The sequence below is a fragment of the Rhinopithecus roxellana genome, chromosome 10, assembly GCF_007565055.1.
Source record: "Rhinopithecus roxellana isolate Shanxi Qingling chromosome 10, ASM756505v1, whole genome shotgun sequence".
Classification (NCBI taxonomy): Eukaryota; Metazoa; Chordata; class Mammalia; order Primates; family Cercopithecidae; genus Rhinopithecus; species Rhinopithecus roxellana.
This window is the reverse complement of record NC_044558.1, coordinates 102,616,835-102,643,195: the sequence shown is the minus strand read 5'-3', so window position 1 is coordinate 102,643,195 and position 26,361 is coordinate 102,616,835. Positions and strand designations below refer to the sequence as shown.

Here is a 26,361-nt window from a genome sequence, read left to right as displayed (position 1 = left end):
GCCCGCCGCCTCGGGTCCCGCGCTGCGCCCGCCGAGAGCGCACCGAGTGCCGCCCAGAGCGCGCAGAGCCGGCGCGGCGGACATGCGCGTCCCCGGCCCGAGCTCCGGCTGAGCAGGGCACGCGGGGAGAGGGGTCGCCTGGACGGGCCGGGGCCACCCAGGGGCCGCGCTCCGCACCCGCTTCCATGCACCCGGGTTCCGGCCCCGGGACTAGTGGCGACCGCCTGGGGCGCCGGCGAGGTAAGTGCGCGCTGCGGACTCCGGAGAGGGATCGGGACTTTGGGGGACAGGAGGGAGGGAGCGACCGCCCCCCAGAAGAGCGGGACGCCCGAGATCCCCGGGCCTTCTGCCCACCCTGCCTCTCCCGGAGCAGAGCTCGGAGACCGCGTCCTCCCGGGGGCGCACGTGGCGGCTGGCGGACAGGGGTGCGGCGCGGCCGAGGGTCCCAGGCCCGGGTCGGGCACCCGGGATCCGGCGGTGGAGGCGGGGCTGAGCGTTGTGGGGGCGCGCGCCTTTGTCTGCGCCCCGGTGCGGAATCGGCCACCCGGGTTCCCGGCGCCGCGCTCACCTGCCCCGAGTTGGAGTTCTTTGTCTGGGGCGGGGCGCGGCTAGCCCAGGCTGCGCCGCGTGTCTGGCCGAGGCTGCTCCGCTGGTCGGGTCCTAGCAGACAAAGCGCGCCCTGACCTCCGCCCGCCACCGGGATTGTGCACCTCGCGGGGGCCGAGGCTCGCCCTGGCGTCCCCCCTGCCTCTCCGCAGGGACCCTGAGCCTGCCGGCCCGGAGTCCTCCCACCTGTACCCCGGGCTGGAGTGACCCCCTTCCCTCCACCCCACGCGGGCTCAGCGCCGGGACAGGAGGTGAAGGCGGCTGCTCGCGCCTGGGTCACGTTCCTGCATATCATGGCTGGGAAGTTAACGCGGGTCTGGTGGCCCCTGGGGCTGCCACCCCCGTTAGGTCAGCTGGCCAGCGCCAGAAGCCCTGTCCTAGAAGGGAAAGAGCTGAGGGACCGCGTGGGAGAACGAGCCCCAGAAGGTGCAGCTCCTGTGTGTGGTCTAGGAAGGGGCTGGAGCCTGGGCCAGGCCCCCAGAGGGCCGGCCCCTGGTCTGCTCTCAGCCCTCCGGAATGGGCGTGGCTGCACCTGGCCAGGTGTCCGGGTTCTCACTGTGAGGTGGAGGCCAGCTGCGCTCCGGGTCTCTGCTAGGGCCGAGGACCCCAGGCGCACCCATGCTCAACTTCCCCGAGCAAACTTGTCTGCTAAGTGTAGGGCCCACTGTGGTGTGACCAGCGTGGGTGCTGGATGGCCCCAGTGGCGCGGCCCGTGCGGAGGACCCTCCCCTCCCCTGCAGCCCTCTTGGCTTTGCTGGTGTCTGGGGCGCCCCCTTGTGGCCCAGGGGAGCTTGTGCTCGAGCCTGGGACGTGGAGCGGAACCCACTAGAGTGTTTGAGTCCCAGTGAGGGAAACAGCCCCGACAGGGCTCCAGCCTGTGGTTACTCTAGAGACGAGGGCCGGCTTTGGGGACTGTGCTTTGGTGTCTGCCTTTTGGGTTGGCCGTCAAACTGCAGGCTGAGCTGGCTTTTCCTCCCTCTGCCCACCTGGTAGGCCTCAGCACCCACCTCCTTCCTGGACCCTGGAGAGTCCTGGCAGCGTAGTGGGGCCTGCCGCACCAACCACGGGGGGGGGCAGTTAACAGGTAGGCCACCTAGTGAAGAGGCCACTCAAACCCGGGACGCCAGCCAAGAAGAGGGCCCGTGTGGGTGCCAGAGACGGGGCAGCCCCTCAGATGAGTGTCCGGAAGGCCTCCCAGGAGGATGGTGCAGGCCCAGGCGAGACCCCAGGGGGCTGTGGCAGGCCTGGGCGTTCAATGCCTGGTTTCTGGCTGGCGTGGAGCAGCACTGGGGTGCATCATCCCCATCCTTGCTGTGTGAGGGGCCCAGATTTGGGGGCCTGGCCCAAGGGAGCGCTTGGTGCTGTCACTGCTGGGGACGGGCACGGCCAAGGAAGTGCCAAGCTCTTTCTGAGGAGCCCCGAGCCCCCGGAGGCCCAAAGGCTGGTCTGGACTCCTCCCTGCCCACCTGCGCAGACCCCTTCACTGTTCCTCCTATTTCTCTCGGAGTCCTTCCCTTTTCTGATGCTGGATGGTCACTGCGCAGCCTGGGTCACCAGCAATGGCTGGATGGGGCAGGGAGGTGGAGGCAAACCCCATGGGAGCCACACTTCTGGGAGATGATGTTGAGGCGAGCAGAGGGGAGAAAGGCACACGCCCCAACCTCCGGGCCCCCGACTTCCTAGGGGTGAGAGGTTCTTGTCGTTCTTTCTTTGTAACAAGCCAGGATTCAAGGGGTGGTGGCTGCAAGGCTGGGGAAGGGAGAGGGTCATCGGGGCCCTGGGCTGGGGCTGGGAGGGTCCCTGCATGGGGTGCCGGGATCTCCTAGCTTCCATCTGACCCAGCCCCTGCATGGTTGAGCTGGGTCTGAACAGCGGCCCCCTCCTCTCAGAAGCACGTTCTACTTCACTGCCTGGGGGTTGGTGGCTGGGGACATTGGACACAGAGTTGGTGTTTCACCTAGCAGGAGGCTGGGCTGCAGGACCCCCGCCACTGCCGGACCTCAGCAGGTGGATGGACCCCTCACCCCCCCAGGAACTGCACAGGGCGAGTAGGCCATGTAGCGTCAGTGCCAGGAGCTCCGCATCCCCTCACACCAGCTGTACCGCAGCCCTTTAACACGTGCACATGCGGGGCCCAACCACTGCCCCCTTCCCAGGGGCCCACCTTCCTCCCGTGCAGGGGCCTTTTGGGCGCGTGTGGGTGTGGCAGGCCCTGTTCGGCTCTTGCCATCTCGCAGGCATGGACCCGCTGGCCTTCTCTGTGGTTTGGGCTTTTGCGATATGACTAGTGGAATTCCAGCAAGAAGGTGGAATCCACACCTGGTCTTCTCTGATACATTGACGGTTTTTCACTTTTATGTCTGTGATCTGTCTGGAATTATTTCGAGAAGGGGGTGAAACAGGAGTTTGCTCTGAAGGACCTACGCCACGCCTAGCCCCCACAGCCTGCACCCCATGCCTGGCCCCCGCAGCGTGCACCCCACGCCTGGCCCCCAGAGCCTGCACCCCACGCCTGGTCCCCGCAGCCTGTATGCCACGCCTGGTCCCCGCACCCTGCACCCCACGCCTGGCCCCCACAGCCTGCAGCATGCACCCCACTCCTGGCCCCCACAGCCTGCAGCCTGCACCCCACTCCTGGCCCCACAGCCTGCACGCCACACCTGGTCCCCACACACTGTACCCCATGCCTGGCCCCTGCAGCCTGCACCCCACGCCTGGCCCCCACAGCTTGCACCCCACGCCTGGCCCCCACAGCCTGCACCCCATGCCTGGTCCCCACAGCCTGCACCCCATGCCTCGCCCCCACAGCCTGCATCACATCTGGGTCTCCTCATTCTGCTTTGTGGTTCTCCGTCCGTCCCAGCATCCGTGGGAACTTTGGGGCTTCTCATCCCACTCTTGGATCTCCGTCCGTCTGTCCGTCCGTCCCGGCATCGTGTCGCATCGTTTCGTTGGTTTCCAGTGCTGTCATTTACTGGTGGTAAAATGCACCTATTTATTTCTGCGGTAAAGGCAGCTATTTTCAGTGTGAGGTTTGCTTTTTGACATATACCTACGACTGTACACCCACCACCGTCGCCCCTGAACCCCCGAGCTCCTGTCCACCCCCAGCACCCTTCTGGCTGCTGTGGCTGGGGCTGCGCTCACGGTCACATGGCTGCATGCTCTTTGTGGTCTGGCTTTAGCTCCTGTGATGTTTCTGAGGCTCACGGAGCGTGTGTCAACAGCTCCTCCATGTGCATGTGTGGCTGAGGCAGGCGCTGTCTCGCCACACGCTTACCGTTGACCCGTCTGCCAGTTGCTGAACACGGGTGTCCCTGCCCTCTGGACAGCTGGGCTTGGCTTCACCACAGCCTCACATCAGGCCCCAGTGGACCCTGAGCCACCTCCTCTCCACCCTGGACAGCAGCGCAGCTCCCTTGGCTGGGCCGTGCGGGATTCAGGGGAAGCAGCTCCCGTAGTAAGGACCTAGTAATGCATGTGTTCCAGATACCTGCTTGGGATTTTGATGGGGGTGATGGGAAACGTGCGCTGTGGCTTGGGGACAGCAGGCCTCTTCCCAACGCCCAGTGCCCCTCTGGGCTGGCTCAAGCCCTGTCGAGCTTCCTGGCTCTGGGAGGGCCCCTGCCCTTGCCCTCCAAGGTTTTTTTTTTTTCTTTTGAGATGGAGTTTCGCTCTGTCACCCAGGCTGGAGTGCAGTGGCGCAATCTCGGTTCACTGCAAGCTCCGCCTCCCGGGTTCACGCCATTCTCCTGCCTCAGCCTCCCAAGTAGCTGGGACTACAGGCACCCACCATCACACCCACTAGTTTTTTGTATTTTTAGTAGAGATGGGGTTTCACCATGTTAGCCAGGATGGTCTCGATCTCCTGACCTCGTGATCTGCCTGCCTCAGCCTTCCAAAGTGCTGGGATTACAGGTGTGAGCCACCACGTCTGGCTGCCCTCCCAGATTTTAGCAAGTTAGAGAGCTGTGGGTCTTGTGCACTTTTCACCAGCCAGCTTCCTAAATCCTTTTTTATTGTTTTAACCCTAAGAGTCACAGATCATGTTACAGATCGGGGACAGACAAGCATAGAGCCCCCGTCTCCCAGCACCCAGCCTCCGAGTCAGATGCTCCCCACGCCCTGGTCTCTCACAGCCGTGCTTGCTCGGCAAGCCTGGCTGGCCCCTCCCTGGTAGCGAAAGCTGTTTATTTTATTACCTTTGTCATTGTTACATTTCAGTTACACAAATATTACCAGAAAGCAGTCTCCTTTGTAAAAACTTAAAATGGGAGGGTTTAAGCCGAGTCTCTTGTGCCCCCCACCCCAACTATCCCAAGAGCGGACTGCTCTCTCCTAGTGGACACGAGCTCGAGACCTGTTCTACAGTTTCACCAACATGGACGTCAACACTCTCGCACCTACGTACACACGTGATGCTCATGGGCACAAACATCTATGCACACACTGCCACCCAGGTACACACATACCCGAGTGCGCCCATGTACACATACCCAAGAGTGCGCTCACGTACACGTACCTGAGAGTGTGTGCCCATGTACACGTACCCGAGAGTGAGTGTGCCCACATACACGTACCCGAGAGTGCCCATGTACACGTACCCAAGTGAGTGTGCCCACATACACGTACCCGAGAGTGATCACATACACGTACCTGAGAGTGTGCCCACGTACACGTACCCGAGTGCCCATGTACACATACCCGAGTGCCCACATACGCGTACCCGAGAGCGTGCTCACGTACACGTGCCCGAGAGTGAGTGTTCCCACATACACGTACCCGAGAGTGCACACGTACATGTACCCGAGAGTGCCCAAGTACATGTACCCGAGAGTGTGCCCACGTACACGTACCCGAGAGCGTGCCCACATACACGTACCTGAGTGCGCCCACCTACACATACCTGAGTGCGCCCACGTACACATACCCGAGAGTGAGTGTGCCCACATACACGTACCCGAGTGAGTGTGCCCACGTACATGTACCCGAGAGTGCCCACGTACACGTACCCGAGTGTGCCCTCATACACGTACCCGATAGTGTGCCCACGTACACGTACCCAAGAGTGCCCACGTACACGTACCCGAGAGTGTGCCCACGTACACGTACCCGAGAGTGCCCACGTACACGTACCCGAGAGCATGCTCACGTACACGTACCTGAGTGCGCCCACCTACACGTACCCAAGAGTGCGCTCACGTACACATACCTGAGAGTGAGTGTGCCCACGTACACGTACACAAGAGTGAGTGTGCCCACGTACACGTACCCGAGAGGGCCCACGTACACGTACCCGAGAGCTTGCTCACGTACGCGTACCCGAGAGTGAGTGTGCCCACGTACACGTACCCGAGTGCCCACGTACACGTACCCGAGAGTGCCCACATACACGTACCCGAGTCAGTGTGCCCACGTACACGTACCCGAGAGTGAGTGTGCTCACGTACACGTACCCGAGTGCCCACGTACACGTACCCAAGAGTGCTCTCACGTACACGTACCCGAGAGTGAGTGTGTTCATGTACACGTACCCGAGTGCCCACGTACACGTACCCGAGAGTGAGAGTGTGCCCACATACACGTACCTGAGAGCGTGCTCACATACACGTACCCGAGTGCGCCCATCTACATGTACCCAAGAGTGTGCTCACGTACACGTACCCGAGTGAGTGTGCCCACGTACACGTACCCGAGTGCCCACATACACGTACCCGAGAGCGTGCTCATGTACACGTACCCGAGTGCGCCCACCTATACGTACCCAAGAGTGCGCTCACGTACACGTACCCGAGAGTGAGTGTGCCCACGTACACGTACCCGAGTGTGCCCACGTACACGTACCCGAGAGAGTGCCCACATACACATACCCGAGAGTGTGCCCACGTACACATATCCGAGAGTGAGTGTGCCCACATACACGTACCTGAGTGCCCACGTACATGTACCCGAGAGTGAAAGTGTGCCCACGTACATGTACCCGAGAGTGTGCTCACATACATGTACCTGAGTGTGCCCATGTACACGTACCCGAGTGTGTATATGCCCGAGTGTGTGTACGTGCCCAAGCACAGGCACATTGTCCAGATGCCACATAACACTTCTTTGCAGTTGCTTCCTCCACACACGGAGTGTCCCCGATCTCTCCAGGGTGCACACTGCAGGGTAGGTGAACGTCAAAAGCCGTGCAGTGAGAGAAGCCAGTCACAGCAGGTCCATGTCTCCTGACAGCGTTCACATGGAAGTTCAGAAAGAACAGCTCTGCAGAGACAGAAAGATTTGTGGTTTCCCAGGGTTGGGGTGAGGGTTATGGGTCAGGGTTTCTTTTTGGGGTGATGACGATGTTCTGTAATTGACCATGGTGACAGATACATCACTGTGAACATACTAAACGCCAGTGAATTGTAAGCGTTAGACGGTGAGCTGGATGGTATGTGAATTACATCTCAAGTCTTTAGTCCATGCGGGCTGCTCTGGCCCAGTACCCCAGCAGGTGCCTTGTCCACAATAGACATGCACAGCTCACAGTGCTGGAGGCAGCAAGTAGGTCAAGGCATGGCAGAGTCCCTGTGAGGGCTTCCTGGTTCACAGAGCGTGCCTTCCTGCTGTGTCCTCACATGGTGGAAGGGGCTAGGCCGCTCTCTGGAGCCCTTTATAAGGCACTGATCCCGTTCGTGAGGCTCCATCCACACTCAATACCTCATGACCTCATCACCCTCCACATCCTGATCCCATCACCTGGGGGGTGAATTCAACGTGTGAATTCCAGGTGTACAGAAATGTTCAGTCCACAACTCAGTGAAGCTGTCTAATCAAAACAAAAACAAAAAAGAAGAAACTAGGGGGGAAATACCTATTTAAGGTCATTCTTAACCAAGCTCATTCCTGAAAACTGCTGTGAAGTCCCCCAGAGCGTGGGACTCTCCGTCCACCCCTCCCTATCAGTAGCCACAGGCCCATGCTCTCGCCCTGACAGGCCCACGCTCTTGCCATCCGCTTGTGGTGGGTGGTTGGGTGAGTTTCTCTGAAAGAGACGGAGGAGTGGGCCTGCGCAATTTCTGTGATTGACCCTCTGAGAGGCTCCCCCACGTGGCCCAGGACACTCAGCTGCCTCTCAGCAACACTGGGCACCAGGCCTGGAGCTCGGCCAGCCTGGGAGCATAGTGCGGTGTCCATGGGTGTTGGGAGCTCGGCCGGCCCCAGGCACGTAGCGCGGTGTTCTGTGGCTGCTGGGAGCTCAGCCGGCCCCAGGCACATAGCGCGCTGTCCTGTGGGTGCTGGGAGCTCAAATGGCCCCAGGTACATAGCGCAGTGTCCTGTGGGCGCTGGGCACCAGGCCTGGAGCTCAGCCAGCCCGGGAGCATAGCGAGGTGTCCTGCGGCCTGGTGGACCCAGATGTCCAGCCTGGTCGGTATCCTGGTTCTCTCACTTTTGCCAAGGCGCCTGTGCTGGGCCGTGGTTGGGAACAGGACGTGTGTTCTGGGATTCTCCATCATCCACCTCTGGCCTGACGGGTGGGGGCCCAAACAGCTCCTGGTGCTGGTTCTCCTGGGAGGGATGCAGATTTGCCAAATGCCAGTGCTCCCCCAGGGCACGCCAGCAACAGCCTTGGTTCCTGATCCCCCCTCAAACCCCATCTTCACTCAGACCCCCTCTAGGAAGCTGCTCTGAGCAGAGAGGGGCCCGTGTGCCCCCGGTGTGAGCACATGTACACACGTGTGGAGCTCAGGACTAAGCGTGTTCACCTCATACATGGGGCATCCACAAGGGCACATCCTGCCTGGCTCTGCTGGAAACCCACCCAGACTTGTGTGTAGGCATCGGGTGCAGTGTCCACGAGGATGAGGACCACCCTGACTGCCCCGACCCCTTTCTCTCTCTCTAGGCATCCGTGGGCTCCGAGAAGCTCTTTGCCCCAGGAACTGATAAAGGTAAGTGGGTCCCCCTCAGCTCAGCTCCTGGGCCTCTGAAGGGACATGGTACGCCCTGCATCTTGGTGGCAGGACATCCCCCTGAAGTCTGGGGAGAGATGGCCTTGGGGCCTGGGGTGCAGAACTGGGTCGAACTAGGGTGCTGGGATTGCTGGGAAGCCCCCAGGAGCAGGGGAGAGTAGAGGAGGCCACTGAGCCGTAGGCAGGGCCTGGGCTCCGCTCGCAGCAGCGGCTGCCAAGGTGGAACCATTAGGAACGCCTGCTCTCAGGCCCTCCCCAGGCTCGTGGGGTCAGACACTCAGGACCAGCTGGCACTGGAGGCCCCCCCGCCACAGGCATCACAAGCACCTGAGGCTGCTGAGTGAAAGAGAAACAGGACTCAGACTCACGTCCCTGGCTTTGCAGCCTGCGAGGCCCTGTGGTGCGGTAGAGGGGCCTGAAGAGCCTTTCCAGGCCAGGCTGTCATACCCTGTGGCCGTGAGCTGTGGGGCGGGGTGTTTACGGTCCAGCAACCCTCTCCAGAGGGGGTAGCCCCCGCGTCTTCTTAGGGCCTCCTTGGTGCTGGGATCCTGGGATTCCCACACCAGGGCCTAGGCGGGCAGCATCTCTGGCAGAACCATGGGGTCTCGGCTCCCACCTCTCTGGGTTTCCAGCTGGAACCGCCCTTTTGCTGGGACGGCTTCACCCGGATGTGATTAGACAGGACAGGCCCTGCCAACGCCGGCAGGGAGGGGCCCTACTGCCCTGTAGCAGTCGTGGCCTTCACCTGCCTTCAAGTTTTGGAAGCTTGTTCACATCAGAGCATCTCAGCAAAGCAGGTGCAGATGGAGTGGTGTCGGAAGGGGTGTGCATGGGACGGACCCCAACAGGAGAGGCAGCTGGCCTTGCAGAGAGAGTGTCACGTGGGGCTGTTGAATACTCAGCTCACTGCCGCGGCTGCTGCTGCTGCATCTGGATGGACAATGTGCCAGTGAGGGCTGGAGGTGCTAGAAGGGCACAGGAGGCCCGCAGCCCAAGTCTCTTTCCATCCTGATCACGGCTCTTACTGTGCGAAGGGCTGGCTTGGAGATGTGGGAGAGAGGAGGAGAGGTCCGGTGGGGCTGACCCAGGGGGCTGGGAAAACTGGTGGAGACAGTGCTGTGGGCTCCCTCTCTCCTGTGTCCCCTGCACAGCCTCTCTGTGGTCACTGGGTGGTGGCTGCTGTGGAAGGCCTGGCCCCAGATGAAGGGTGAAGATGGGGCTGCTTCCTGCTGCCTGTTTTTGCCTGGGAGGAGCTGCCTGAGGCCCCAGCAGACCAGGCTCCATGGTCACATGGGGCAGGGATGGCTGCAGCTGTCCCCGTGGGCCATGGCTCCACCATCCCAAGGCCTCAGGAAGGAAGCAGGGTCTGCCAGGGACAGGAGGCATGTCGCATTTGGAACCTGGTTTTGCTTCTGTGAAACTGGCCCCCGACTGTGACAGCTCCTGACCCCCTGACTGTGACAGCTCCTGACCCCAGGCAACAGGAGCTCCGCTGCATGGACACTGCCCTCTCCTGGCTCCTGGGGACTTGATCTGAGACCTGCCTGAAGGGGCCTCAAAAGGAGGGTTTGGGGAGTGCGGGGGGGGGGGGGGGGCAGGCCCCAGAGGCTCAAATGGGCCCACAGGACCTGCAGGGAACATGTCTAGGTGGGCAGTCACAGGGGCAGCCTCCCCCCCAGTCCCTGCCCAAGTCTCCGGGAAGTGGTCAAGCCTTCCACGAGGGGGTTCCAGAAAGAAAAGGTGGGCACCAGCTGTGGGCGCTGCTGCTGGGGTGGGATGGAGCCATGTCCTGGGCTGGGGGCACATCCGGGAGCAGTGAACATGAGGCATAGGCACACAGGCCCTAGCTCCTGCATTCAAATCCAGCTCCCCTCTTGGGCCAAGTCCTTGATATGTCTTGGTTCTGTCTGTTAAATGAGGTCATAGCAGCCCTTGCCCAGGGACTGACTCCTGCAGGTCCTGTCCTGTCCCTGCATGCACCTTCGGGCAGGTGGGCTACCCACCCCGACCCCCGACCCAGGCCCGGGCTCCCAAGCCAGCTCCCTCCGCTGGGCGGGGCCTGGAGCCTCGGTGAGATCCAGCTGGCTGTGTGGGCTCCGTGACTGCCTCATCTGAAATGGGGGCACAGCAGGAGACCAGACATGGCCTGGGCACCGGGCATCTTCCAGGGCTCTCTGGGCCACAGGAGGGGCAGGGACGAGGCCCTGCTGGTCTGAACGCAGCCACCCTCTCTCTGCAGGCCCAGCGCTTGAGAAGTCGGAGGCCAAGGCCGGGGCGGTGCCCAAGGTGTCAGGCCTGGAGCGCAGCCGTGAGCTCAGCGCCGAGAGCTTCCTGCCCGCGGCCAGCCCCGCGCCCCACGCCGCGCCCTGCCCGGGGCCCCCGCCCGGCTCCCGCGCCAGCCCCCTGGTGAAGAAGGAGCCCCCTGCCCCGCCCCGCCACACCCCGCAGCCGCCACCCCCGCAGCCCCGCGGCCTGCTCCCGACACACGTGCCTGCATCCCTGGGCGCCTTCGCGGGCCACGGCCAGGCGGCAGCCAACGGCCTGCACGGCCTCAGGTGGGGTCCCCGCGGGGGCGGGGCCTGTGCGGCCTCAGGCTGGGGGGCTCTGCAGGGGCCGGGCTGGCAGGCACTGAGCCCCGTGTCCCGCAGCAGGAGCAGCAGCGCCCCCCTGGGCCTGGGGAAGCACGTGTCGCTGTCGCCTCACGGGCCGGGCCCCCACCTGTCTACCTCACACCTGGCGCTCCGGGCCCAGGCGCAGCACCAGCTCCACGCGGCCATGTTTGCCGCGCCCCCAACACTGCCCCCGCCCCCGGCGCTGCCGGCCAGCAGCCTGGTCCTCCCAGGACACCCGGCCGGTAGGTGTCTCGGCCGCGATCTCACCCAGGGCGGGGGTAGGGGGTGTGGGGACACAGCCACTGGGGAGGGGCGCACAGCCGGGCCCTCCACCTGCTGCGGGCTCCGCGGATCCTGGGCACCTCTCTGAATGGTGCCTCCAGGTGTGCCTTTCCCCAGGGGTCCCTGCTGGGCCACGGGCCGTGTGCGTGCGGGGACAGGCAGGACACATGTGCGCGTGCATGTGCAGACGTGTTCACGTTGAGACAGGCCCACAGGCCTCCCCTGCTGGGGCCAGGCCTCCCCCGCAGCCTGCTGGGTCCTGAGCCCTGGGAGGAGGGGACCGCACATCAAGCAGGCGCCATCCCAATGGAACCCCAACCGCGAAGGCTTCCTCCCTCAGCCCCCAGGCGCTTCCTCAGGCTCCGAGTCAGGCTGGCCCAGGCTGGGGATGACCATGTGTCCCGGGATGGGACCAGGACGCTGGCCTGGGGGTGGCTGGACCCTGGCTCCTGGGGAGGGGCTCACCGTGTTCTCTCTTGCCTCTAGATGCCAGCCTGTCGGTCTCATTCAGCCAGCCAATCATGTATTGCCAGCCTCATTCGGGGATTCTGATTGGTACTTGGTCACAGGCTCCTCTCTTACCTGCACCCCTGGGCCCGCACGTGGCGAGCGGCCACCCCGGCTTGGCCTGCCGACCCCGGGAGTGCCAGGTGACTATCCGCCTCGCCCCACCGGGAGCCCGCGGCCAACGTGCCTCTCTGTCTCTCTCTCTTTTTCTCTTGTAGATCACGAGCTGCTCAGGCAAGAGCTGAACACGCGGTTTCTGGTGCAGAGCGCCGAGCGGCCTGGCGCCTCCCTGGGCCCGGGGGCTCTGCTGCGGGCGGAGTTCCATCAGCACCAGCACACACACCAGCACACGCACCAACACACACACCAGCACCAACACACATTCGCCCCCTTCCCCGCAGGGCTGCCCCCGACGCCGCCCGCCGCACCCCCGCCGGTGCGTAGGCCCGCGTGCTGGCAGGGGGCGGGGGCGGGCGTGGGGCGGGGACACGCAGCAGGCACACGCAGACACACGCTCGCACGCACACCAGCCCAGGAGGAGGTGGGGGGCCGGCCGCACCTCTCTGTCATCCGTCCGTCTGTCCAGTCCCCAGCGTGCCCTCTGGTGTCCCCACCCCAAGCCGTGCCATGAGGTCCCCACCCTGGGCCGTGTTCCTGGACTTAGGCAGGCACCCCGTGCCCACGTGCATGGGACACCCTCACACCCGCACTAGATCCCATTGCCAGGGCTGGAAGGCCCAGACAGGCCTGAGGGACACAGGGACCAGGACTCAGGGTGCCTCCCATGTCCCCCGACCCGGAGGCCCGGTCTGAGCAGGGAGCTGCTGGGGGCTCAAGTTCCCTCCACTCTCTCGAGTTTTATTTGGAAACTGGCCAGTTTGTCAGTTACCGGGTGTGTCCCCAGCACGGCCCAGCAGCCAGGGCTTCATGCCCGAGGTCTCAGCCGGGCACACAGACTGCCCGAGTGACCCCAGTTCCCACCCCATGCAAGGGGAGCCTTAGAATGGAGGGGCCGCCCTGGCCTGAGACTGAGTTCAGAGCCGTGGGGGAACCTGGGACGGCTGGCTGCAGCCGCCAGCCTCGGGAAGCACAGCGCCGTCCTGTCACTGTCCAGCGCGGCCAGGTGGGCGGGGGCCGGGGCCCAGCGAGGGTGTCGTGTGTGCGGGGCCTCACCTTCCCGTCCTTCCCTTCCAGTTTGACAAGTACGCGCCCAAGCTGGACAGCCCCTACTTCCGACATTCCAGCGTGAGTGTGAGTGTCCCCAAGGGGCCCGGCGCGTGTCGCTGTGCACGCAGGCCCTGGCTACGGGCGGGCAGGTGGGGCTGTGGGTGGATGGGGCCGTACCTCGCCTGGCCTTGCCCCTGCTGCGTTGGTCCCACCTCCTGGTTACAGGCAGAGGGTGAGGTGGGGACTTGGGCCCCATACTCCATCCACTCTCCTTCTCTTACAGTTCTTCCCGTCCTTCCCACCTGCCATCCCGGGACTGCCCAGCCTGCTCCCACACCCCGGCCCCTTCGGCTCCCTGCAGGGTGCTTTTCAGCCCAAGGTACCACTGCCCCTGGCAGGTGGGGCAGGCACAGTGGGGGGATTTTGGAGGGAGTGCATGACAACCTCCCCAAACTCTCTGCCCACAACCACCCCCACTTCCCTCCCTTGTACCTGTCGTCATCTCGGTGCTGGCATGAGCAGCCCTGGCTAGGGTGGGGGGCCCTGCGGTCTGTGTGTGGCCACCGTGGCAGGAGCAGGGGGTCTGACCTGGGGGCAGCCCTGGGAGGTGGTGGGACCGTGCAGAGGGCACACTGTGGAAGCCTCGATGGAGAACATTCCAGTCCTTGGCAGGAGGCCCCAGTGTGGACGGCAGCCTCACAGGCTGTCCACACCACAGGGAACTTGGTTCTCACAGGGCCATCCACACCGCAGGGAACCCAGGCCTTACGGGGCCGCCCGCACCACAGGGGACCCAGGCCTTATGGGACCGTCCGCACCTCAGGAGATTGTCTGCCACTTCAGCCAGGGGAGAGGGAACCCTGTGATCCTCCTCACTGTCCCCGGCCTTGTGCTGTAACCCCACCCTCCACGGAGTGGCACACACCTCAGTCCTGAAGCCTCCTCACCTGTGGGCCTTGGGTTCTGAAGATGGGGCCTGGGCCATCCCCGGTAGCTGCCAAGCCCTTCACCTGATAGGATCCTGCAGCCCCCAACTCATTGCCCATAGCTGCCCTGAAGGCCCCAGTACACACACCTGGGCTCACCTGGGGCACCACCCACCTCGTGGATGGGCAGATAGCGCTTCCGAGGACCAGGCACCCCTGGGCACCAGAGGGTCTTGGGCCCCCAGACCCCGTGGTTGAGGAATTCAGATGAATGGAGAAGGGGGGATGCATGTGGTTCACCCGCAGATGTCGAGCGGGGACCCCCAGACTGGGACTCTTGGGGGCACTGCCCTGAGCCCAGACAGCCAGGACACTGAGGCCCGGAGTCTGGGAGGGAAGGAACCTGTCCCGGCCTCACCCTGAGCACAGCTGCTCCTGGGCAGGGCGGTAGCCCAGAGGGAAGGGGTACTTGAGCCAGTCTGGGCAGGAAAGGAGTGTGGTGTGACGACCAGTCTTTGCTTTGGGACCTCCCTTTCCCTGGCATCCCTAGTGGGAAACGACCGTCTTCCCTTGGCCCATCCAGGCTCCCAGCAGCTTCTCCTGGGCTGGAGACTAGGTTGGCACCACTCCCGTCCGGGTGGGGCTGACTCAGCCCTGGCAGCAGGTGGCTCCCCGGGGAGGGTCACCCACCTTCTCTGGCAAGAGCACCTTCTTCCCACCTTTGCAGAAACTGGCGGGCTAAAGGTGTGGTGGTTCTGTGAGGGAGGGCAGACTGCCTCTGGGTAATAGCGTGCGGGGCCCCACAGCAAGGCAAAGCAGGGCACAGGCCCATGCCAGACCCAGGAAGCCCCGAGGTGTGCTCCTGCCTGGGCTGCCCCACGCGCACACAAGCTCTCTCTCTCTTTCTCCCCTCAGACTTCAAACCCCATTGAGGTGGCCCGCCGGGCTGGTGCGGTTCACACACTCCTGCAGAAAGCGCCTGGGGTAGGTGTCAGTGGGCACCCATCCCCACCCCCGTGATGGCCTGCCCTGGCCCGGCCCTGGGTGGGCTGGTGGCCACAGCAAAGGGGCCATGTCCCCTGCACCCCCAGGACTCAGCCTCCTGAGGGGCTTGGACCTAACACTCCTTTCCTGTCTCGACAGGTGTCTGACCCGTACCGGGCGGTGGTTAAGGTGAGTGTGCGTTGGGAAGGCCTGTGGCAGGGGAAGACTGGTGCCTCCGGGGTGGCCTCGGGGGGCCCGTGACAACAAGAGTCTGCAGAAGACATGGGTGGGGGTGGCGCCAGCCCCACTGAGTGCTTCCGTCCTGTCTCAGAAGCCAGGGAGGTGGTGTGCCGTGCACGTGCAGATCGCCTGGCAGATCTACCGCCACCAGCAGAAGATGAAGGTGAGACCACTTGGGCTGGTGTGGGGTGCTTGTGGACCCCCTGTCTCCAGCCTGGTTGGGCCCTGGAAGGCCAGGCGTGAGGCAAGTGTGTTTACACGCATGTGCACCGGTGTGATCCTCACGCATGAGCTGCCTCCCCCTTCGTCTGGGCACTGGGCTCTTACTCTAAGCAGGTCAGCGAGGCCACAAGGCAGTGCTGGGTGCCCGGGTGCTGCAAGGCCCTCCCCTTGGCGAGGCGTGTTGGCTGGGTCATGGGGAGCAGAGCAGGGGCACGGGGTGCCGCACCAGTTCCCCAAGTCACTGGGGTGCCTCTAGGGTCCTCTGCCCCGCCCCCTCTCCCTGCAGCGATTGAGTGCCTGCTGTATTCCTCGGTCTTCAGCAGTGACCTAGGTGGACCCTGGGCGCTCACAACTGATGTGCACCTGGGAAGGCTGAGGAAGGAGGGCCCCGTGGGCAGCTTGGTGCAGGTCCCATCAGGCTAGGAGCCGTGGGGGCGGGATAGAGTCCTGGGAGGCCAGGACAGTGGGACTGTGGCCTCAACCCCGTGGGACCCTGTGCCTCTTCTGTCCCTGTGCTGTTCTCGATGACACACATGACCTGCGCATACAACTCTTAAAAATCGTTGCGTCCTAAATGCCCTTTGGGAGAGGTATCAGCAGGATGGGACTCAGAGCAGAACGCTGGTTTTTTTTTTTTTGTTTATTTTTGTTTTTTTTGTTTTTTTGAGACGGAGTCTCACTCTGTCGCCCAGGCTGGAGTGAGTGGCCCGATATCAGCTCACTGCAAGCTCCGCCTCCCGGGTTCACGCCATTCTCCTGCCTCAGTCTCCTGAGTAGCTGGAACTACAGGCGCCCGCTGCCACGCCCGGCTAATTTTTTGTATTTTTAGTAGAGATGGAGTTTCACTGTGTTAGCCAGGATGGTCTCGATCTCCTGACCTCGTGATCCGCCCGCCTCAGCCTCCCAAAGTGCTGGGATTATAGGCGTGAGCCACCGTGCCTGGCCTTAACTTTTAAAAGAATCTAAAAACAGAAAAAGTAAGTTATTTTCCATGACCACATAACATGCCAGCTGAGATGTGCTAAGTACATACATAGTTCAGAGGACGTGAGCCCTCCCGTACACCTTTTTTGCTGATGACGGTAACGTTTCCATCATTCTGAGTTGGAGAATACATCCTTGAAATTCATCCCACCTGCTCTCCTTTCTGAACTGACTCACACCCAGTCCCTGCGACCCCCCAGGCCTGGGCTTCCTGTGGTCGGGGCTGGTCGCCGGGCAGGCAGCCCTCACACGCTCTATCCTCCCAGGAGATGCAGCTGGACCCCCACAAGCTGGAGGTGGGTGCCAAGCTGGACCTGTTCGGCAGACCCCCCGCCCCGGGCGTGTTTGCTGGCTTCCACTACCCACAGGACCTGGCCCGGCCCCTCTTCCCCAGCACAGGTGAGAGGGAATCAGGGGCCGGGTGGGGGACACAGAAACCTGCTCCTGCCCGGCCGAGCCTGCCTTCCTGTGCCAGGAGTGAGAACGTTCTCTGGACCTCAGCACCAGTTTTTGCTTTTTGATGCTCACCATTTACTCAGGTCAAAGCCTGGCAACTCCCTCACCTCACCTCTCCTCCCCACCAAGTCCTGCCCAGTGTGTCCTGGGGGCCTTCAGCCCACGCACGCAGCTCTGAGGCGGCTGGTCCTGGCCACTCCCCCTCTCTGGGGCTCCCTGTTCTGGCCCCACCAGAGGCAAAAGAGTGACAGGGACCCAGGCCCTCGCGAGGCTACCCCCTTCTGTCTCCCAGCCCCCGCTGTCCCAGGCCCTCGCAGGGCTACCCCCTTCTGTCTCCCAGCCCCTGCCGTCCCAGGCCCTCATGGGGCTACCCCCTTCTGTCTCCCAGCCCCCGCGTCCCAGGCCCTCTCGAGGCTACCCCCTTCTGTCTCCCAGTCCCCGTATCCCAGGCCCTCGCGAGGCTACCCCCTTCTGTCTCCCAGCCGCCCCCGTCCCAGGCCCTCGCAGGGCTACCCCCTTCTGTCTCCAGCCCCCGCCGTCCCAGGAGGAGTTTGGCCTCTCGCTGAACAGCAGGAAGCTGCTCCTGAGGCCGGGCTGGGCCCATACCCCAGTGCCCCTTCCTGATGTGCATGGCTGCTCTGGGGGTCCCAGGACCAGCCCAGCTGCGGTGGTTTCCTAGGGAGGGTCCCAGGACTTGGCCTGTACTGTTCTCAGTGGCACGGCCCAGGTTGGGGTCTGCCGGGAGCAGCGAGGACCTCCCTGCCCTTCGGAGTCACCTGCTCCCCCAGGTCACCCCCTCCCCCAAGTCACCCACTCCCCAGGGTCACACCCCCCCCCGAGTCACCCGCTCCCCCAGGCCATGCCCTCCCCCGGGTCACCCCCTCCCCCAGGTCACCCCCTCCCCGAGTCACCCCCTCCCCGAGTCACCCGCTCCCGAATCACCCCCTCCCCCGGCAATGCAACGTGACCACACGCCAGTGTCCTCCAGGCACGCAGAGGCACCCAGGCTCTAGGGTGCTGGTCTGTGGGCACCACTGCCTGGCACAAGTCCACATTCCAGGCCCCGGGAGGAAAGTGGGCTTGAAGCTCAACCATAGTGTGGGATGGACACAGTCTGGGCGCCCAGAGGCCGGCTGAGGGCCAGCCGTCTGTACAGACCTTTCCAAAGATGGTGTCTCAGCCTGTGCGGTACACGCCTTTCTACACATACACAGTTACACACAGTTCCACATACACATCCATGCATGTGCACACACATGAAGCATGCACATCCACATACAGCTGCTCCTTGAACCACAGGCTGGGTCACTCCCCACCACACAGTTGAAAATCCAGGTATAACTTTGACTCCCCCAAAACTTAACTCAGCCTACAGTTGACAGGAATTCTTACGATGGCATGAACACTTGCTGAACGCCTGTTTTGTGTGTTACATGTATGATGGATTGTATTCTTACAGTAACATCCACTAGAGAAAAGAAAACCTTATGAGAGAGATCATGGCCAGGCATGGTGGGCGCCTGTGGTCCCAGCTACTCAGGAGGCTGAGGCGGGAGGGTTACTTGAGCCCAGGAGGTCAAGGTTGCAGTGAGCCATGATTGCGCCAGTGCTCTCCAGGCTGGGCAACAGAGCAAGACCCTGTCACCAAAAAAAAAAAAAAAAAATCATAGGGAAGAGTAAAGATATTTGCTATTCACTGCGTGGAAGTGGATTATCCTAAAGGTCTTCATCCTTGTCCTCGCGCTAAGTGTGGCTGAGGAGGAGGAGGGACTGGTCTTGCTGTCTCAGGTGGCAGGGGTGGAAGAAAATCCATGTCTAAGTGGACCCGCACAGTTCAAACCCGTAGTGTTCAAGGGTCAGCTACATGCACACGCACAGGCACATACACGCACACGTACACACACAGGAACGTACACGCACAGGCACACGTACACGCACAGGCACACACGTACATGCACATGCACACGTACGCACACAGGCACATGTACACAGGCACACACGTACACGCACAGGCACGTACACACAAGTACACAGGCACACACGTACACGCACAGGCACACACATACACAGGCACATGCACAGGCGTACACGTACACACAGGCACAGGCACACGTGCACGCACAGGCACACACATGGGCTCTGCGTTGCCCACTTGTCCTGCTGTTGGAACCTTCCCTAGCCACCAGGTCCTTGAGGCCTGTCCCTTCCTCAGAGCTCCCAACCCCCGCTGCAGCCCCCCTCACTCTCTCTTCACCGTGCTCAGTCTCTTCCGCGTTCGTGACCATTTGATGCCACGTTGCACGTGGACATGCGAGGGCAGAGCCCTGTTCACACAAGGGTGATGAGTGTCCCCAGCAGCCACCTGAGGCTGGTTTCACAAGCATGGTGGCCTCTGGGCCATGGAGCTTCCCAGTCGTCTGGGTTTCTCAGAAAGCAGAAGTCCAGGCTGCAGTTTCTGGCTGTCCGCAGCCTGGCTCAAGCCCCCAGGATACCTGCTCAGTGTGGCGCCCAGTTCTGGGCCCCCCACACTGCCCGCCCCACTGACCCTGCTCCTTCCCTGCCTCCCCTTCCCTCCTCTGGACACCTGGTGGCTGTCTCTCAATGCTCTGCTATTTGTCCTGCAAGACTGGGCCCCCTGGGGCCAGCGCTGCCTCCTCCATCTCCTTGGCAGGTCTTGACATCTGGCTGGCAGGGGCAGGATGATCCCTTGTTGCTCTTTTTTTCTCTTCCATATAAACTCTCAATCTGCCTGTTAGGTTCCGGCTTTCACTGGGATTGGGTTAAAGGTGTACATCAACCTACGAGGAATTCATATGTCGTCTCTGGTATCATTTTCCTATCCCTGATCATAGAGTATCTCATTCATTTAGGTCTTAGTAGAATTAGTCATAGATGCTTTATATTTTACTAATACTATGATTGGAATTTGTAAGTTACATTTCTTTAGCTGTTGCTAGAAAACAAGTGCATATCTGTTTTGAAGATTCGTGTGCCATCTCTTCATTTTGTAACTAGCAATCTTGCTAAATTCTTACGAATGCAAAGACATCTGTCTGTCAATTCCTTCACCTTTTCTGTGTAGAAAGTCATATCTACAAGTGGATGGTTTTGCCTCCTTGTATAAACGGTTGATACATTTCTGGAGCCACTTTTCCAGTGCTTTGTTTCAGATGAGTTTCCCCGAGTAAGCCTGGCCTGTAGTTTCCCTTCCTGTACTGCGTCTGTCAGGTTTTGTCATGAGGGCTGTTTGCCTTCTTCAGCGAGTTACGGAGCTTTCCTTTTTCCTGTTGTCTGGAAGAGCTCTCGTGAGGTCCAGTCATCACTTCCTTCAAGGCTTGGCAGGCTCACACTTCAGGTTCCAGGTATTGATTGTTTTTCCCCGTAGGGTGTGGTATTCCTCAAGCTGTTTCTTCTTGAATTGGTTTCGGTAACTCGAGTGTTTCTAGTAAGTTGATTTGGGGCAGGCTCCATAGCTGTCCATCCGTCACGCCTGAACTCCGCAGGCCCTGGTAATCTTAATATTGCTTGGCTGTGCCATCTTGTCTTTTTTCCTTCATTAATCTCACCAGAAGTTCGTCCATTTCACCAGTATTTCATTTTATTTCTATTTATTTATTTGTTTATTTATTTTGAGACGAATTCTTGCTCTGTCGCCAGGCTGGAGTACAGTGGTATGATCTTGGCTCACTGCAACCTCTACCTACCGGGTTCAAGTGATTCTCCTGCCTCAGCCTCCCAAGTAGCTGGGATTACAGGCAAGCGACACTACACCTGGCTCATTTTTGTATTTTTAGTAGAGACGGGGTTTCACCATGTTGGCCAGGCTCGTCTCCAACTCCTGACCTCAAGTGATCCTCCTGTCTTGGCCTCCCAAAGTGCTGGGATTACAGGCATGACCCACTGCGCCTGACCAATTTCACCGGTATTTTTAAAGGAGCAGCTTTGACCTTGTTGCCTTCTCTGTGTGTTTTCCTGTGTGTGGCTCACTTTTCTGGCCCCTTCTTGCTTGATCTGGAGGTTGAGAATGTTAAGTCCTCAGTGTCTAAGTGTAGGCATTTGAGGCAGTGTGCTTCCTTCCACCTCTTGCTGCACACACTTTGACAAGCTGTGTTTTCATGGCATGGGGCAGGCTGTCTTCCTCTCTAGTTTAGAGGAGTGGCATCAGCTTTCATGCCAGAGCTCGGTGGAGACCAGAAGCTCTGAACACAACCCGCCGTGTCCTACATGGGAGGCGTGAGCACCCCGTCTTTGGGGTCCCCAGGATTAGGGCTGGGAGGGAGCCAGAGTAACCTAAAGATGACGCCCTGCTGGTCTTTACCAGAAACCTGCCCTCTGGACCCATGTGCAGGACGGCCCCTGGCCCAACAGCACTGAGTCCCCTGCAGCAGCCGCTTGCAGGGCCAGGGCCCCACATGGTTGCTCTCCCAGGTTGTTGGGGGGCCAGGGCTGATGTTGACATGGCGCTGTGGGCTAGGCCTGTGCCCAGAAATGCCACGAGGGGCTGCGACGTGCAGCCTCCAAGACAGCACCATGTCCATCCGGGCCTGAGGCCCAGCACCACATTAAGAAGTGAGGACCATTTATCAGCTCCCAGGTGAAAGCTCTGGGATAAGGGCTTCAGGAGTGGTCCGATCAAGGCACATGTTACTTGGACTTTGTCTCTGCCCAAGTTGTGGCCCCTTTGCTCTGAGGGCTGTACTGCACTCACCACCTCCCTCCCTGCCCCCCTTGGGTTCCCAGGATGGCTGCAACTGCAGCCCCAAGTCAAACCTCCTCCGAATTGTGGGGTAAATTCCACCTCTTACTCTGACTGGACACACTTCACCCCTCAGGGCATGCGAGAGAATGGGAGGTGAAGGTTCACAGAGGAAACTGGGGTCCCCCCTGTGAACAGAGCTGCAGATGGGAGGCCCTGGTGCTCTCTCCTGGCCTCTGTCAAACCTGGCTGCCCCCCCCAGGTGCCGCCCATCCTGCCTCCAACCCATTTGGAGCCTCAGCCCATCCCGGCAGCTTCCTGCCCGCTGGCCCCCTGACAGGTGGGTGCCTCTGAATTTAGCCCACGCAGCCGGGCTGGTTCCTCAGCAGCCTTGGGGTGGGGGAAATAGGTGGGCGAGAAGGTGGCCCCAAGCCCCAGGGAGCCCCTTGGGTCATGCAGGCAGCACCCACCAGGCCGGAAGCCTCTGCAGCAGCCCCACTGGGCCAGGTGGGAGCTGCAGCCCACACCTCACAGACCTCTGGGGCTTGCGGTTGCCCCCACAGACCCTTTCAGCAGACCGAGCACCTTCGGGGGCCTGGGGAGCCTGAGCAGCCACGCCTTTGGGGGCCTGGGCAGCCACGCACTGGGTGAGTGACCCAGCCTGTGCCCCCTCCTCCGATGCCCGCGCCCCTCCCCCATGCCTGTGTCCTCCGCAGGAACCCTGATGCCTGGCTGACCTCCCTCCTCTCTGGGCTGGGCCCCCTGGAGGCACCCCCTTCTCAATGTCTCCTGGGACCCTCCTAAAACCCCTCCTGGGTTCTCCTGGAGTGTGGCTGGGGAGGGAGAGACCCAACCTCACGCTTCGTGGCCTCCCCCCAGCTCCTGGCGGCAGCATCTTTGCCCCCAAGGAGGGCTCCTCCGTGCACGGCCTTCCCAGCCCCCACGAGGCCTGGAACCGACTGCACCGGGCACCACCCTCCTTCCCCGCCCCACCCCCGTGGCCCAAGTCCGTGGAGGTGGAGCGGGTGTCAGCCCTGACCAACCATGACCGAGAGCCGGACAATGGCAAGGAGGAGCAGGAACGGTGAGTGGTCTCTTGTTCCCTATCCCCCCACCGTAGCCCCCAGCCCCCCGTTCTCTCTCCCCCTCCCCCCTCTCCTGCTCCCCGTTTCCTCTCCCCCTCCTCGCCGCACTGCTGCCCACTCATGCTCTGTCCAGCTCTGTGCTGAGCCCCCGGGTATGGGGACCAAAGTTCTGCTCCCCGGCGACGACTCCCTGCGATGGGGAGTGAAGGCCGGGCCCTGGGCCTGGGAAGGGTGAGGAGGGTGAAGACCCACCCCCACCACAGGCACCCACACCTGCCATCAGGGAGACCTCCAGGTCGGCCTGACCCACAGAGTTTGAGGGAGGAGTCCCCGTCCTAACAGGGAGGGGCCCGTGGGGAGCTGAAGTCGCTGTTGGCGGCTCATCCTGCTTCGTGTCTCGGCCGAGGTTTCCAGGCCGCCCAGCGGAGAGAGGACGTGTAGGTTTTGGGAGCCTGTGGGGGTGCGGGAGCCGTGGGTGCTGAGGGGTCACCGGCCACCCAGGAGCTGGAGGCCCCGCCAGGCAATGGGAGCAGCCTGGGCTGCGCCGCTCGGCGGGACAGAGGTCTCGGGGGTGACGGGTCCGCCCTGCCGCCTCCAGGGACCTCCTGGAGAAGACGCGCCTGCTGAGCCGGGCCTCGCCCGCCACCCCCGCCGGCCACCCGGTCAGCGGACTCCTGCTCCGGGGCCAGAGCGAGCTGGGCCGGCCTGGGGCCCCTGCGGAGCGCGAGTCCGAACCTCGGGTCAAGGAGAGCCGCTCCCCAGCCAAGGAGGAGGCCGCCAAGATGCCCGCGCACGCGTCCCCGCCCCACAGCAAGGCTGCTCCGGGAAACGTGAAGGTCAAGGAGGAGCGCGGGGAGGACGAGGCTGCCGAACCCCCGGGGGGCGCCCTGCACCCCGCGCCCCTGCAGCTGGGCCTGGGCCGCGAGCGCCTGGGCGCGCCGGGCTTCGCGTGGGAGCCTTTCCGCGGCCTGGAGCTGCCCCGCCGCGCCTTCCCCGCTGCCGCCCCCGCCCCGGGCCCCGCCGCCCTCCTGGAGCCCCCGGAGCGCCCCTACCGCGACCGTGAGCCCCACGGCTACAGCCCCGAGCGCCTGCAGGGGGAGCTGGAGCGCGCGCGGGCCCCGCACCTGCCGCCCGCCGCCCCCGCCCTGGACGGCGCGCTGCTGCCCTCGCTGGGCGCCCTGCACTTCCCGCGCCTGGCGCCCGGCGCGCTGCACAACGGGCTCCTGGCGCGGACCCCGCCCGCCGCCGCCGCCCTCGGCGCACCGCCCCCACTGGTGACCGCGGCCGGGCCTCCCACGCCCCCCGGGCCGCCGCGGAGCCGGACTACGCCGCTGGGGGGCCTCGGGCCCGGCGAGGCGCGCGACTACTCCCCGTCCCGAAACCCCCCGGAGGTGGAGGCGCGGTAGCCCCGGGGCCGCAGACGCCTCTCCGAGCGCACCGCGGTCCGTTTCTCCATCAGTTCCTAGAACTCAAGCACAGCTCCCGCCGATCCTGGGGCGACGCCGCCTCTCCACCCGCAGCCTGCGGAGGCGGGGACTTGGGTGTCGGCTTTTCTGAGGGTGATCTTTTGTTTTCCGAGTTTGGGATTCGGCTGTTGGGAAAAAAAAAAATCGCGTTTGTACCTTTCCCCCCCACAAATGAGAAGTGTTTGTAATGGATTTGTATTTTTCTTAATTTTATGCTATTTAGACGTTTAAAAGAACCAAAAAAGAAACTTTTGCTTCTTCGTTTTCGGTTGGGATTTGCAGTTTAATGGCCTCAGATCCTTCTCCAGACCCCCAGGGTTTCTTTGTCTTATTTATGGAGAAAAACCGGTCACTTTGTCCAGCGCACTGTGAGGCCCCCACTCAGGCCAGCCCTGGCCCCCCCTTGGTACTTGGAACCGAAGTTACAGATCTATATTAAAATAATAATAATGTACAAAACTTTGTTTTTTGCCTTATTATGCAGAAGTGTAAGAGAATTTCTTTTTTGGTTTGTTTTTTAAAAAGCAAACGAAACGTGTAAATAGTCTGTTGATATAAATATACGACGTTATTAAATTCTTAATCTAGATAGACTTTATAAATCGGTTTCCAGAAACCCCTCTGGTTGTTTGTCTAACATGGTCACAAAAACCCAGGCGCTGCCGGTTGTAAACATTCTCAGAAGTTTAATGGCAGCAACTTTCCTTCAACTATGCAAGCGCTCCCGCCGCTGGTGGGGGGAGGAAGGTTCCGCCAGCGACCTCCCAGCCCCTGGGTCCGTGGAGGGCTTGGGTACCCCCATCAGGGCCCTTGGGCCAGCAGAACAGCACTCCTGGGCGGCTCCTGTGGGCTTCAGGACTGGCCAGCTCCAGCCGCAAGGGCGATTCTGTGGACGTTTGTGTGGATGGTGCAGTGTTCTCGGAATCTGTAGACCAGATCGGTGGAGGTTTAGAAGTACAAGAGTCTAAAGGCTGAGTACAAAAAAAAAAAAAAAAAAATCACCATTGTGTGTTTTCTTTCGCCTGAGGCATCAGCGTCACCTTGGTGTGGGCGTCGCCTCCCGGGCCCTTTGCCTGGCCTCCTCTCGGTTTGGGTTTTGCCCTCACCCACATGAGCCCCCCAAGCCCTGCCCCCCCTTGAGGCCTTTTGTGTTCCCCTACGTCTGGGCTGTGTCCCTGCCAGGCTTCCCAGCCTTCAGGGTCAGCTGTTGAGCCACTTGCTTTGCTCAGTTCTGTGTTTCAGCCACGTTTCCACGGTGGACCCCGTTTGTTTGGAATATTCTGTTCCCATATCAATCGATGATAAATACAGCCTTGATTTGGATGAAACTGTGGTCGTGTGTTCTGTGTGGCGTTGGGGGGCCGGGCTCACTCAGGCTGACCCCCTACAGCCGTGTGTCCCTCCTGCAGGCGCCTTGGGATGCTGGGCACCTGGGCGGCCCCACGCTGTCGGGTGCCATCACCCAGGAAGTGAAGCACAGCAGGTCCCAGCTTCCCAGCCCTGCTGCTACCCCAGCTCTGCCCAGCCCCCCATAGAAACCCCAGTCCCCGGCTCTGCCCAGCCCCCTCCCCCAGCGCCACCTCTCCCCATGGAAACCCCAGTTCCTGGCTCTGTCCGATGCCCCATTGTGCCGCTTCGTTCTTGGGGGTGTCACATGGCTCCCTGTCGTCCCACCCCCAGTGACCCCATGGCCGCCTTCCCTCACATCCACGGGGTTTTCTGCATAGAAGATGCTCTTAGTTCCCGCCTTCATGCCAGAGAGTTCTGGCCCTGCAGGGACTTGTGGGATTGACCTTGCCCTGGCTGTGCCCGAATGAACAGGAGCTCAGAGGGCAGGAGAGGTGCAGAGGTGGCAGCCCCCACCCTCCTGTGCAGTGAGCACCAGGCCCACCTACCTTGAGTGATGTTCAGGAAAGCTCCAGGTGCACACCTGGCCTTGACCTGAGCATCACCTCCACCCTGGCCCTGCCAATTAACTCCTCACTGAGGGGCCCCAGGGCTGCAACCTAAGAAGGAGGCCTCGTGGGCCCACTGTGCGCCCAGTAAGGAGTGCCCTGTGTCCCATAAGACCCTTCCAGGGTGGCAGGAGGGGCAGGTCCCACTCCACGCCCCACTGGGTTATTGTCTGGGGCCTGGACCATCTGCCACGTGGGGCTTCTATGCAAGGGTTTGCTTC

At 61.8% G+C, this 26,361-nt stretch overlaps 1 protein-coding gene across 23 annotated transcripts in view; it reads left to right on the top strand.

Annotated features, from left to right (window-relative positions):
• FBRSL1 (fibrosin like 1) overlaps positions 1 to 25,513 on the top strand; it is a 93,809-nt gene extending 68,296 nt beyond the window's left edge. For 7 of the 23 annotated variants that reach the window (XM_030938449.1, XM_030938438.1, XM_030938454.1 and 4 more), the window contains 15 exons: positions 8,492 to 8,537; positions 10,798 to 11,113; positions 11,207 to 11,412; positions 11,939 to 12,007; positions 12,178 to 12,395; positions 13,154 to 13,210; positions 13,410 to 13,505; positions 14,968 to 15,036; positions 15,196 to 15,225; positions 15,368 to 15,439; positions 16,749 to 16,881; positions 21,771 to 21,974; positions 22,198 to 22,281; positions 22,514 to 22,718; positions 23,318 to 25,513. In XM_030938449.1, coding sequence (XP_030794309.1) covers positions 8,492 to 8,537; positions 10,798 to 11,113; positions 11,207 to 11,412; positions 11,939 to 12,007; positions 12,178 to 12,395; positions 13,154 to 13,210; positions 13,410 to 13,505; positions 14,968 to 15,036; positions 15,196 to 15,225; positions 15,368 to 15,439; positions 16,749 to 16,881; positions 21,771 to 21,974; positions 22,198 to 22,281; positions 22,514 to 22,718; positions 23,318 to 24,125 — 2,613 coding nt within the window. In that variant the 3' untranslated portion in view covers positions 24,126 to 25,513. Of the gene's footprint in view, positions 1 to 8,491; positions 8,538 to 10,797; positions 11,114 to 11,206; positions 11,413 to 11,938; positions 12,103 to 12,177; positions 12,396 to 13,153; positions 13,211 to 13,409; positions 13,506 to 14,967; positions 15,037 to 15,195; positions 15,226 to 15,367; positions 15,440 to 16,748; positions 16,882 to 21,770; positions 21,975 to 22,197; positions 22,282 to 22,513; positions 22,719 to 23,317 lie in introns of all 23 variants that reach the window. The other 16 variants (XM_030938457.1, XM_030938459.1, XM_030938458.1 and 13 more) reach the window with 13 other exon arrangements.
• The last annotated feature ends 848 nt before the right edge of the window (positions 25,514 to 26,361 follow it).